Source organism: Camelina sativa, chromosome 5 (assembly GCF_000633955.1).
Source record: "Camelina sativa cultivar DH55 chromosome 5, Cs, whole genome shotgun sequence".
NCBI classification, from domain to species: domain Eukaryota; kingdom Viridiplantae; phylum Streptophyta; class Magnoliopsida; order Brassicales; family Brassicaceae; genus Camelina; species Camelina sativa.
This window is the reverse complement of record NC_025689.1, coordinates 1,100,735-1,112,989: the sequence shown is the minus strand read 5'-3', so window position 1 is coordinate 1,112,989 and position 12,255 is coordinate 1,100,735. Positions and strand designations below refer to the sequence as shown.

The following is a 12,255-nucleotide window of genomic DNA, read 5'->3' as shown; positions in this document are numbered from 1 at the left end:
GTAAACAGACATACAACTGAAACAAAAAAAAAGCAAATTATGATTGATGCTTTTTCATACGATTATACTCCATAAAATCTTTCACTTTAATGTTGTTTTTTACACATAATCACCCAATATATAAACAAGACACACAACCAAACAAATAACCAAAAACTATAAAAAAGCTGTTTAATCACACAAAAGAAAGGAACAGAGATGAATTGTTACAAACAAATGACCTGAGGGACAAATTTAATAAAGACTTAGAAACATCCACAAGTTGCCTTTGGTACTACACCAGTGGCTCTATACTTGGCAGCCATTTCTTCAGCCTTGAGAAGCTCTTCTCCTTTCTTAGCTTCAACCATTGCTCTCTTCTCTTCTGCTTCCTTGTGAATTGCAGCTACTTTATTCTTCATTTTCTCACCGTAGAGTGCTTTTTTCTTCTCTAGCTTTTCTTCGATCTTCCTGAGTTGAGCTTCTACGGCTGCTTTCTTGCTATTCTCCCAAGCATGCACATCAGATGTCTTCTTTTGTGCCCTGTACATTGTCATCATTTCAAAATCATTAGCTGATTATTATTATCTGTAACAAGTAGTAATCTTCTGAGTAAGGAGAGATCATGAAACTTTATTTAGTAAGTGTACCTGTTCTCAGCTTTAGACTTCTCACTTTCTTCCCATGCTTTGATGAATGACGTTTTCTTCTCCTTTTCCAAGTCTGCAAGAATCACATCTGACCAAAACAAACACACATAACATTTGATGTCAATTACGGAAACTAAGTAACCAGAACGTAGAAATCAAAAACCAAATGTTGTAAAGCTGACCTCTATCGGCCGAACCAGATGAAGCTTTCTTCGGTGTATGCTCCTCGATGGGTTCTGCAAGAAGCTCCCTTATAAGTACAACACATTGACATCCTAAGTTATAACTTGATGCTCTAATTTGCTAATCAGATTACATATGGTCATCAATTATAGAGTTATATTCATGGCCAACTAGTTTCCAAATAGAAGTTTATGAAAGATTCACATAAAAGCAAAGCAGAACACAACATTTAGAGCTGTTCAACAACTTAGTTAAAGGGAATCAAAGATAGTAGTAAGAGATAAAAGATGAACTAATGCAATTTGAAAATTGTTCAAAAAGTTAGTACACTAGTTAATTGTTAATTACAACTTCCAAGAGTAAGGCAACTTTAAGCGAAGCGAAAAAAAATGTAGGAATATTAAGAAAGTAAACCACTTTTCTTAATTCATAGCTGTCCACAACTAATTGTCATGATTCCATATACTTTTTGAGAACACTAATTACAGGAAACATTGCTTTATTATTTTTCTAACCTTAAACAGAAATTAATCATATTTTAATACTATATTCCTTCGGAAAAACCTAAATTTTCTTGAAAAAAAAAAAAATCAAATGCCATGAATGAAGAAGTTCTAAAATTCTAAATGGCGATGGATTTTAGAGTATATAGCCTATCCAAACGAATTCACAACCTGCCTCAGGCATCTTAAGCAGTAAATCTTAATCTAACCCTCAATTCCAAACGTAAAAGTACTAACATAGATATATATACATGCTATAACAACAATTCATGAATCAATAGTACTCGTAAGTAGAAAGATTACCATATATAAACACAAACACATGTCTAGATAAAAAAAAAACTTACTGTCAACAACGGTAAGAGCTTTGGACTCGACAGGAGGTGGATTGTGAACCTTCTCCTCCGCGACTTCAACCGGAGCAGGATGAGTCGCTTCCTTCGCCGGAGCTACAAACGCCGGAGATTCTACGTCAACTTTACTCGTCTTTTGCTCCTCCGCCATTACCTCTCAGCCAAAGAACAGAATGTTTTTTTTCTTTTTTTCTTGTAAGAAAGAGAAAAATACAAAAAAAATCTCCGAAATTTAAGCCAAATAATAATTAATGAGAAGAGAGTTTTTATATCCTCCGTTAGCTTATACCGGTGGAGCGTACTACGCGCGTTTATTATGTGTGAGAGACACTTTGTTTTGCTTCACCGTTGATGTTTTTGTACCCCATGTGATCGTGCGGCTGTAAAGTTTTGCTTACACATTGGATGCGATCCATGTGATTACACATCTCACTGCCGACAGGTAAAGTTGTTCAATGATGCCACCTCACACCTTTGTAGGAAAAGAAAATACTATTAGGAGTATCATTCTTTTGTTAGATGATATATTCAACGAAACTTAACTTTCCCATTCATTCGAACTCTACATCCAAATAAAATTTAACTAAACAAAAAAATTAATGTAGTAAGTTGCTAAATCTTATCAAACCAAAAAAGTTGAACCTAAATCGGAGTGAACCTAAAAAATAGTACTCGAATTTTAAATAATCTAAATGGACCAAAAAGGGTGACGTGGAGCTTCACTGAGTGGACACGCTGGAAGACAGATATGGATAATGTCTTAGATTGGACTTGACTTGGACGGTCCAAGTAGGACCCTTAACCCAATTTTGCCGGGCGCGTGTTCAAAACGTTCCGGTTAAAGAGACGCGTGGTATTGAAGGTGATTAAACCGGTTAAGACATGTGATAGATGGGACCCTTATTTATGACTTTGCTCGTTTGGTGTTTAGAAGAAAAACCTACTCAAGTGAGATGGAGACATCTCTTATTTTTCTATGGTTTTTGGGCCTTTTAGTGAATCGTATTGGCCCAACGGGTATTTTAATTTTCTGCCCAGCTGGTTTTTAATTAAAAAGAACGTTGTAATCTGCTTTTTTTTGTTTTTCATTACAAATCAATAAAGTAGTAGTAATCAAATAGGATGATTAAGGGTAATCACAGACTCACACAAGAGATTTAAACAGCCTGGGAAAGATGTATTATATGTAAAGACTGTACCGTAGATTTGTTTTTCTAAGAATAATAATAATATTTTTTGAAAAAGTATACAACATGGAATTATTTAGGGTTATTTACCTGTCTAGTATAATGAGTGGTCGAATAATGGTCTCTGATGTCACTTAACTTTTATTTAATGGGGATAAAGGTTTTATCTTCTTTCTTCGAAGTTGGGATTCTTTTTTTTTTGAAAATTTAAAAGCATTTATAACAAACTTTCTTAAAGAGGACTTTACTTAATTGAACTCTTCACATTTTTACTTTTATGGTAGTCAGCAGATTATTTGGTAAACCAAAAACGTTTGTATCTCTGATGTATCATTGTCTGTCTGACTGTCTCTATATCTAGTGGTGATATAGGATCATAGGAACATGGATGGCCATTTTCCCTAAACTGATAAAAATACTATAATTTCTTTACTATTTAACCCTTGGAAAAAACTAACAAAATAAAGCAAGTATACGATATTCACACAACGATATGAAACTTCATTAACACAAAAAAGATGTGAACACAAAAAGTAAACGATATTCACATTAACCCTTGTAAGTATTGAAGAAAACGTGAAACAAGATTCAACATCCTCGTCGAAAAGCACCAGTCGAAACTCAAAATCAAAACCTCTGAGCCTGATTCTCATCACCTTCGGTAACGGTTTCATCTCGCCTGATTCTCGTTTTTCTTCTCCTTCATGTTGAATGTTTAAATTGTAAGCATATATATAGAAATAAAGGCAGAAGTAGATAAGATATATAGACTCATGCTTCAACGGGCTAGCATGAAGAGGAACAACAACAACGATCCTCAAACGAACAAGCATAATTATGTCTGTCTTAAAACGGCGTCGAATCCAGCAAAAAGCATCGCAAAAGCTACTATGTTCCTCGTCACCTCTCTCTTCATATCTGCTGCTCTCTTAGTCTTATTGGGTTGTTTTGATTTCGTGAGTTCCATAATCTTTTTTAATATTGTATATAGATATACAATTTTCTTCAATCAAGTGAATGTTAAAAACTTAATACTAATTATTCATTTATATTGGTCTCTGTTCATGAAGACAACTTTGGCAGGACTGAAGCAAGTAACAACAATCAGAAAATCACAACCAATCACGAACCAAAGATTCCCTAACCAATGCGTACAGAAGAACCAGACACGACATCAAACTCCCGAGGATGGCTCCTCGAGAAACAACAACAACAAAGCAAGAAACAACCATTCGCGATCATCCACGTGTCCTTCTTACTTCCGTTGGATCCACGAAGATCTACGGCCATGGAAAGAGACAGGTATCACGAGAGGGATGCTCGAAAAAGCGAGGAGGACGGCGCACTTCAGGGTGGTGATCCTCGACGGGAGGGTGTACGTTAAGAAGTACAGAAAATCTATTCAGACAAGAGACGTTTTTACAATGTGGGGTATCGTACAGCTGCTACGGTGGTACCCTGGTAGACTACCAGATCTTGAACTCATGTTCGACCCTGACGATAGACCAACCGTCCGATCTAAAGACTTTCAAGGTCAACAGCATCCGGCCCCGCCTCCTTTGTTCCGTTACTGCTCAGATGACGCCAGCTTGGATATTGTCTTCCCTGATTGGTCCTTCTGGGGCTGGTATAAAAGCAATTTTTTAAAATCATATTAATGAGATTCTCTCGCATTAAATATGGGCTTACACTGAGCTTTATTGCTATTGAGCCAGGGCTGAGGTTAATATAAAGCCTTGGGCTGAATCGCTAGTGGCAATTGAGGAAGGGAACAAGATGACGCAATGGAATGATCGCGTGGCGTATGCTTATTGGAGAGGCAACCCTTATGTGGCTCCTACTAGAGGAGATCTTTTGAGATGTAACGTCTCAGCAAAACAAGATTGGAACACTCGTCTCTACATCCAGGTCTGGTTCCTCAACATACTAGTTAAATTTGATATACTATTAAATAGTTTAAATGATAAATAATTGGTTTATTATTGTGAAGGATTGGGATAGAGAGTCTAGAGAAGGATTCAAGAACTCAAACCTAGAGAACCAATGCACCCATAGGTTACTTTGCTTTCTTTTGTTTTGGGATATGTATTTGCAAAATTCGATTTTTTTAAAATTTGGCTAGTGAAACTGTAATACAGGTACAAGATCTATATAGAAGGATGGGCATGGTCAGTGAGCGAGAAATATATAATGGCATGTGACTCGATGACTTTATACGTGAGACCAAAGTTCTATGATTTTTACATACGAGGAATGATGCCATTACAACATTATTGGCCTATCAGAGACAACTCTAAGTGTACTTCCCTCAATTTCGCCGTACATTGGGGGAATACTCATTTGGACCAGGTTTGTATCTTTATTTCATTTTAATGTTGGACCCCATAGAGTTTTGTTTTGTTACTAAATTAACCCATTGATTTTAATAGGCACGTAAGATAGGGAAAGAAGGGAGTAGATTTATAAGAGAGGAAGTGAAAATGGAATATGTGTACGATTACATGTTCCATTTGATGAACGAGTATGCGAAACTTTTGAAGTTTAAGCCGGAGATCCCATGGGGAGCAACGGAACTTACTCCGGATAGTATGGGTTGTCCGGCGACGGGACGGTGGAGAGATTTCATGGCGGAGTCGATGGTGATGTTTCCTAGTGAAGCGTCTCCTTGTGAGATGCCTTCTCCTTATAACCCTCAGGCTTTAAGAGAGGTTCTTGAGACAAAAGCTAATTTGACTCGTCAAGTTGAGTTGTGGGAAGATCAATACTATCATGGTTTGGCTAATAACAAGAAGCCCTGACCAAATGGGCTCTTGTATTCATATTGACATTAGTAAAGGTAAACAAGTATTTTTTTCCCGCCTAGTATATACTAATCTCAAGTTATACAAACACAATTTCTCCTTTTTTAATGAATAGATTAATTTAACTATGAACAATGAATGATATTATCTACTCCGGTCCAGTCAACTTTTACCGGAGACTTTCTTCAGTTATTGAATTGAAATCTGAGCTGTAGAATCAAAGCAAACATAAAGACTGAACAAACTGAAATAAAGAAATCAAGAAACTCTGCAAATCTTCGGAGTTACAAAGACAACAAAACCAAAATAAGCTTAGAGATTTGAGAGGTACACTAGTGTCAAAGCTTTTTCCCTAACATTTCCACATACTTTTGTTCAGAGGTTAGATTATATTCCTTCTTCTTCTTCCTAGATTCCATGCTTTATATACACAGAGACAGAGTTGTTGCTATCATCATCATCAACCGCGCATTAAATCAATATCAGCATGAGCATGACGCATATCCATTTGCCTTGAACCTGTTGACCATATCAGGTTTTGGCTTGGCTGTGGCTGTGGCTGTTGAGGGACAGGCGATATTGTGTTGCTATTATTATCTAGAACTTGATGATCATCAGTGTCTTGAACAACTTCAGAAGCTTCTTCTTCTCGTTTCTTGGTCTTGATCTTTGGAGCTGCCCAGATGAAGCTCCCTACAATAACCTGATAGGCCAAAAATGTATATTCAATCCCAAGAACTATGACTTGCAGAAAAAATCAGAACTTAAGAATAAAGTTAAAACCAAACCTGAACAGGACTTGCTGCTATTAAAGGCCCCCCAATGGCACCACCAATCACACGCCCATCGGGACTAGCAAGCGAAACAGATAAGTTTCCAGTACGATTACGGAAGCTTCCATCAGTAGCCACTAGATAAGATGTTGATAACGCTAGGATTTCAAACCGGCCCTGACCCGAAAATATACAAAACAAATGTTTTCAAGGAAACAGTAAAATCCCACCAATGTATCTCTCTCTATAGTGAAATTGTTCAAAGATGGAACCTCGTATTTAATGGCTCCGGGAGATGATGATGGTTGAAGAAGTGTTGCAGTAGAAACTGCACCACTTGCAGATAAAACACAAATCGCTCTTGGACCTTGTTGAGAGAATGATATAACCTTTGATGCTATATCCTGATGCAACCGTTTCAAAGCTTTTCAGCAAATAGCAATATAAAAACATTTCAAGAAAGCTCTGTAACTGTAATAGTGAGTTTAACATTACTTCTCCTATTGAAACCGCGATAACATGTGGCGTGAAGCTCATTCCAGAAGATGAAGGCATCAGTTGACCTAACCAATCCAAAAGAAGGTTCATGGAATCAATAATTGAATGACTAATTCATAGAGTTTAAGCAAAGCATAATACATACAACAAATAAGATCCATTTAAGGAAAGTTTTAAGATTTTCCTACACATCAGGAGTAAACAATTAAATATTTTGACTTTGAGAAAACATTAAAAATAATCCTAGTTCTTGATTTTCTTGAAACAATAAATAATGGAGCTTTTGTTCTTCTCAAGATTACAAGTTCTAGAGATAGTTTGGTTTACCAATTGAAGCCGATCTTTGTTTCTTGCCGGAGCCAGGAGGTCGACCACGGCCACGTTTGTTAGAATTGTTGGGAGTAATGGTCGAAACAGAGGAAGAAGACAATGCCAAAGAAACAGAACCGTCTTGTCCGTATTTTCTAGGTCGTCCTCTCTTTCGCTTTATCGGAGTCTCACTCAGAGGCGGAGGAGGAGCAATCATATTAACGCCTATATGATGAGGAAGAGCTCCAGCTGTTGCCGGAGAAGGATCACCATGTAAAGAAGGAGATCCGAACCCAGTGGAGCCAGCTGACCCGAATAAAGAGTTTTGATTAGGTAAGTGACGAAGACCTTGTTGCTGTTGCTGTGATGATCCGTGAAACGTTGGAGGACCAGACCCGGGTAATCCTCTTTGGATATAGTAAGAACCCGACCCGGATAATCCCATTGCATCTCTTCGATCCATTTTTGCATTTACAAGAAAGAGTACTCTTTTTGAAACTTTTTTTAAGTGAAGTAGAAGATACGGATACAACTTTGTGAGAAACCCTAGAGAAAAGATTGTGGCTAGAATTATGAGAGGAGAGAGAGGATAAATGGATAAGAAGAGAAACAGAATCAAAGGTGGAGACTTTATGATGAAGATATAAGCTTGGAGAGAAAGGAACATGCAAAGCTTAATACTAACTAATACTTTCTCAGCTTTACTTACTTAAACTACTTCTCTCTTTCATTCTTCTAGCAAACAACAAAACAAGAAAAGCTTTTCTCTTCACTTCTATCAACAATGGTTAAGACTTGTTTTAAGGGCTATCTATCTCTCTCTTCTTGAATTTTGCTTTTTCTCTTTTTCTTGGTGACAGAAGGAAACAGAAACAAACAAAAAACCTCTAACAGACCCTCTATCTCTCTCTCTCTCTCTCTTAAGCAAAAGCATTTACTGTGAGGATAACAACAATGGGATCTTTTTGTAATTTTGATTTTTTTTTTCTCTTATTTTTGAGTTGGAAATTCAAAATGCTAATGAATAACTGACTTTGACTGTAGGTCTCTCTATGTAGCAACTAGGCATATGTATATGGCTCATGACTCATTCTTGATCAGGCGCGTGTATCACACATTCATCAACATGTCACTATTCATTCTTCAGAACTAAAACAAATCTAACACAGAGCTTTGATGAACAGACTCTTCGTTTTCAAGCTGATGTTACTTCTCTCATTACTGTTTCTTCCCTATAGACTTGATTGATCATCTGGAAATTGATATGAGACAGAAGAAGTGGAGTCCACGCGCCGGAGAGTGAGAAAAGATTTGGCCTGTCTGGTCAGAGAGACTATAGCCCACTGGCTTCCACTATGAGAGCTAGTTTATTTTCGACGAGAGGCTGATGATAAGAAGAAGAAATCTATAAAAATATCTCGTAAAGGACCCATTGATGGGATGATATAACCTCTCAAAGCCTTTGAGATCTTCCCTATTAGAATCCAACTTTAGTGTACCATGTAATGTGTGACACTGTTTGTATAAGACTTTTGATTAAAACAAACATGACCTTTTCTTTTCTTTCTAGAAACAGTTTTCTCAATAAACCAGAAAAGATCTTGGCTTTGACTAATAACATACCATGGTAAGTCTTATGCCCAATATAAACGTACTTGTATCTTTGTTTTGCTCACCTAAAAAGTTGATTTTTTTTTCCTCTCTTAAGAGCAGTGAGGAGCAATATACATTTGACAGAGTTGGTTCGTGTGATTCAACTCAGTTATAGGAATGACAAGAATAACAGATTAATAGCTGAATCCACATTGATCCGAGCAGGTTTGATAGCAAAATCTTGAACTCGAAAAGAAAAGTGATACATAAAGAGTATAACCTATTAAAAGGAAGAAGCTAGCTGAGACAAAGATGACAATGAAGAACAGAGGGTTACATACAAGTGAAAAGAAAACTGAAGTTCCTTGTCAATTGTCTAGCTCCATAGCCTGAGCAGCTTTAGCTTTAGCAGCTGGAGTCAGTTTCGTTTTCAATTTCTTCTTGCCAACAGAAAACCCACCTGTCTTCTTCTTCCCACTTCCATCAACCTTGACAACAAAATCAACCAACACACATATATCATCAACTACTACTCTTCAGTAAAAGATAGGAATACTCAAGACATAGTCAGATGTTTTACTACGAAGATTCAATATATCCTATTCCCCCAAAATAAGCTTCTGATCAACACTATAGAGCAGACTGACTCCAAGCAAATTCGATTCTATTAAACCATTTCACCATAGCTAACTCACTAACTAGACAACAGCATCGGTGTACTACTTAAACTAACACCATGACTATGAACTAAATATTCAGAATTAAGAGAAGAGAGACAGAAAAAGTTCTTACTTTCATCTTGTTCTTGTTCGCATGAAGCTTCTTGATCTTCTTGTCCTGTAATTCTTTCTCTTCTGCAAATCGACAAAAAAAAGTCCTAATTTTGTTAAGAACTATGTATACAATACATGCGTATCGAATTAAAATCGTTCTAAGAGATATATAAAGAAACGTACTTTGGAGATTGTACTCGTGCTGCTTCTTCCTCTTGGCTAAATTGTTCTTCTTCGACATTTTTTTCCCCCAACCCAACTTTGATTGTTCAGATGCGTAATCTCTCTATAAACCCTAAATTTCAACGAGAGTCATTAAAACGACGTCGGAGCTTATAGGGTTTAGAATTTTATGGGCTAAAAAGACATTAAGGCCCAAAAGGTATAGAAGTTACATATTAAATAAAGCCCACTAAAGTCTCAAAAACGAAAAGCGATGGCACCACTGTTCCAACGACCGTGCTCCAAATCTCACACTTGTCTCCTTTACTTTTTTGCACTCTGCAATTTTTTTGCATGTGTCTTTGTTTTCTCTTTCTTCTTCAGTTCGTCTTCTTCGTCTTCTTCATTGTTGTTTCCACCAAAATCCCTAACCCTAAAAACCTCGATTTTCCCGCCAAAAATGTATCAGTCAATGAACCTAACCTTTTCTTCTAATTTCACCAACCGATCCTTTCTCAAACCACGATTAAGCTCCGGGATCTCCGCCACCAGACCTCCCAAACCCAAATCCCTCAATTTCAAATTCAATCCTTCCTGCGCCTCCTCCGCCCCCAAATCCAACGATTCATCTCTATCCGATAAGCTCCTCTCGCTTCTCAAAGCTGTCCCTAACTGGTCAGACGGGATCAAAGAGAGACGGATGCAGCAGAAACGTACTCTCTACAGTCACGAGAATTGGGTCAGACACAGAAGCTCACTACGTCATCTCCGTCACGTATCTTCGAGTACGTCTTCACGAGTTATATTGTCTTTGATTCCACCTGTTTGTTTCTTCACCACCGTCGCCGTCTTGATAGCTTCCTATAACTCCGCCGTGGGTTTGAACTTGTTGCCTGATTACTTCCCTGTACTTCGAGCTTCTCCTCTTCCGTATCAGTTGACAGCTCCGGCTTTAGCTCTTCTTCTTGTGTTTCGTACTGAGGCTTCTTATTCGAGGTTTGAACAAGGAAGGAAAGCTTGGGCTAAGATTATTAATGGAACCAATGATTTAGCTAGGCTTGTTGTTTCTTCTGTTCGTCATGGCTCCGCTGATGAATTGATTATTAAAGATTCGCTTTTGCGTTACATTGCTGCGTTCCCTGTGGCCCTTAAGGTATATATATATCTCGTATCTATGTTTTGTGAAGGTTAGGTAGAAGAAGGTTGATTTGTGATTTTTTGTCATGTGCAGTGTCATGTGATTTATGGTTCAGATATTGCTAGTGATCTCCAGAATGTGATAGACGCTGATGATCTGTCTTTGATTCTTGAATCCAAGCATCGTCCTCGTTGTGTCATTCAATTCATTTCTCAGAGCCTTCAGCTGCTGAATTTGGACAGTACAAAGATAGATATGTTGGTATCTTTCTTGAATCTTTTATAATCATTCTTGACTGTGTCATCTCTGAACATAGTTCTGGTTAAGTTTCTGTGTGTGCTCTCATTAGTTAGTTAATCTCTTTTTACAGGAATCAAAGATGATGCAATTACAGGAGGGAATTGGTGTATGTGAACAGCTAATGGGCATCCCGATACCACTTTCCTACACACGACTAACGTCGAGGTTCTTAGTCTTATGGCATCTTACACTCCCTGTTATCCTATGGGATGATTGCCACTGGAATGTTGTTCCTGCTACTTTCATTAGCGCTGCGTCTCTCTTCTGCATTGAAGAAGTACTTTAAGTTCTTTATTCTTTGCAAAATCCCAATTATTCAAAGAAACTTGCTTGCCGTGTCATCAGTCTTGATTTTAAACTTGAAATTTCTATAGGTGGGTGTTCTTATAGAGGAGCCATTCTCTATGCTGGCTTTAGACGAGCTATGTGCCATGGTGGCTAGTAATATTGATGAAGCTGTTGAATCCGAGAAGGTAATAAGCAATCGGATCATCAAGAAGAAAAGGGTCCATGAGATTAAGCACTCATCAAATGGTTGGCATAAATCTTGAAGTAATTAATGACAATATATATGTACTCTGTGTTGTCATATGTGATGGCTAACTTAGATTTGTTTAAGTATTGAATGTAACACGTATAATTATTAGACATTTGGTAGGGAAGCTTCACCTTGTAATGTGTATCTTTCTCAGTGTAACTTGTGTGTTGTGCTTGTATATGGCATATGCAGTTTCTGCTTTTACGGCGGTGATGTTTTACGCCCGTTGGTTATTTCTCAGGTTGTTATTATTAAAATTTCAAACATATACGTGATTGTTTGTACTAATTATTTATAGAAGATGATTCCAACAGCTGATTTCTCTCACAGTCGATGTGGGACTCTTTCTTTTCTAAACACCATAGGAGCGAGACAGCGACACCTGTTCGAATAAGCTATGTCGGTGTCAATTGAAACTAAACAAAATAGACCTCAATATCAACTTGTACGCAAGTTGAACGTTTTGCACTTTTTGCTCGATGATACTACTTTTCCCGAACATAATAAACCAAAAT

General features: G+C 37.4%; 4 protein-coding genes across 4 annotated transcripts; 2 read left to right on the top strand and 2 right to left on the bottom strand.

The window, feature by feature from the left end:
- On the bottom strand, positions 54 to 1,914 carry LOC104784735 (remorin). Its single transcript, XM_010509802.2, has 4 exons — positions 1,663 to 1,914; positions 812 to 865; positions 630 to 717; positions 54 to 522 (listed from the first exon to the last, which is right to left on the bottom strand). Exons 1-4 carry the CDS (start codon positions 1,817 to 1,819, stop codon positions 246 to 248), a joined length of 576 nt encoding a protein of 191 aa, XP_010508104.1. The 5' UTR covers positions 1,820 to 1,914; the 3' UTR covers positions 54 to 245.
- LOC104784734 (O-glucosyltransferase rumi homolog) lies at positions 3,284 to 5,784 on the top strand. Its single transcript, XM_010509800.2, has 6 exons — positions 3,284 to 3,811; positions 3,926 to 4,482; positions 4,571 to 4,763; positions 4,846 to 4,910; positions 4,994 to 5,204; positions 5,285 to 5,784. Exons 1-6 carry the CDS (start codon positions 3,629 to 3,631, stop codon positions 5,651 to 5,653), a joined length of 1,578 nt encoding a protein of 525 aa, XP_010508102.1. The 5' UTR covers positions 3,284 to 3,628; the 3' UTR covers positions 5,654 to 5,784.
- On the bottom strand, positions 5,867 to 8,287 carry LOC104784733 (AT-hook motif nuclear-localized protein 9-like). Its single transcript, XM_010509799.2, has 5 exons — positions 7,255 to 8,287; positions 6,925 to 6,992; positions 6,702 to 6,833; positions 6,445 to 6,606; positions 5,867 to 6,359 (listed from the first exon to the last, which is right to left on the bottom strand). The coding sequence occupies exons 1-5, from the start codon at positions 7,901 to 7,903 to the stop codon at positions 6,117 to 6,119; spliced, it is 1,254 nt and encodes a 417-aa protein (XP_010508101.1). The 5' UTR covers positions 7,904 to 8,287; the 3' UTR covers positions 5,867 to 6,116.
- LOC104784732 (UPF0187 protein At2g45870, chloroplastic-like) lies at positions 10,073 to 11,946 on the top strand. Its single transcript, XM_010509798.2, has 4 exons — positions 10,073 to 10,917; positions 10,996 to 11,163; positions 11,273 to 11,479; positions 11,577 to 11,946. The coding sequence occupies exons 1-4, from the start codon at positions 10,225 to 10,227 to the stop codon at positions 11,751 to 11,753; spliced, it is 1,245 nt and encodes a 414-aa protein (XP_010508100.1). The 5' UTR covers positions 10,073 to 10,224; the 3' UTR covers positions 11,754 to 11,946.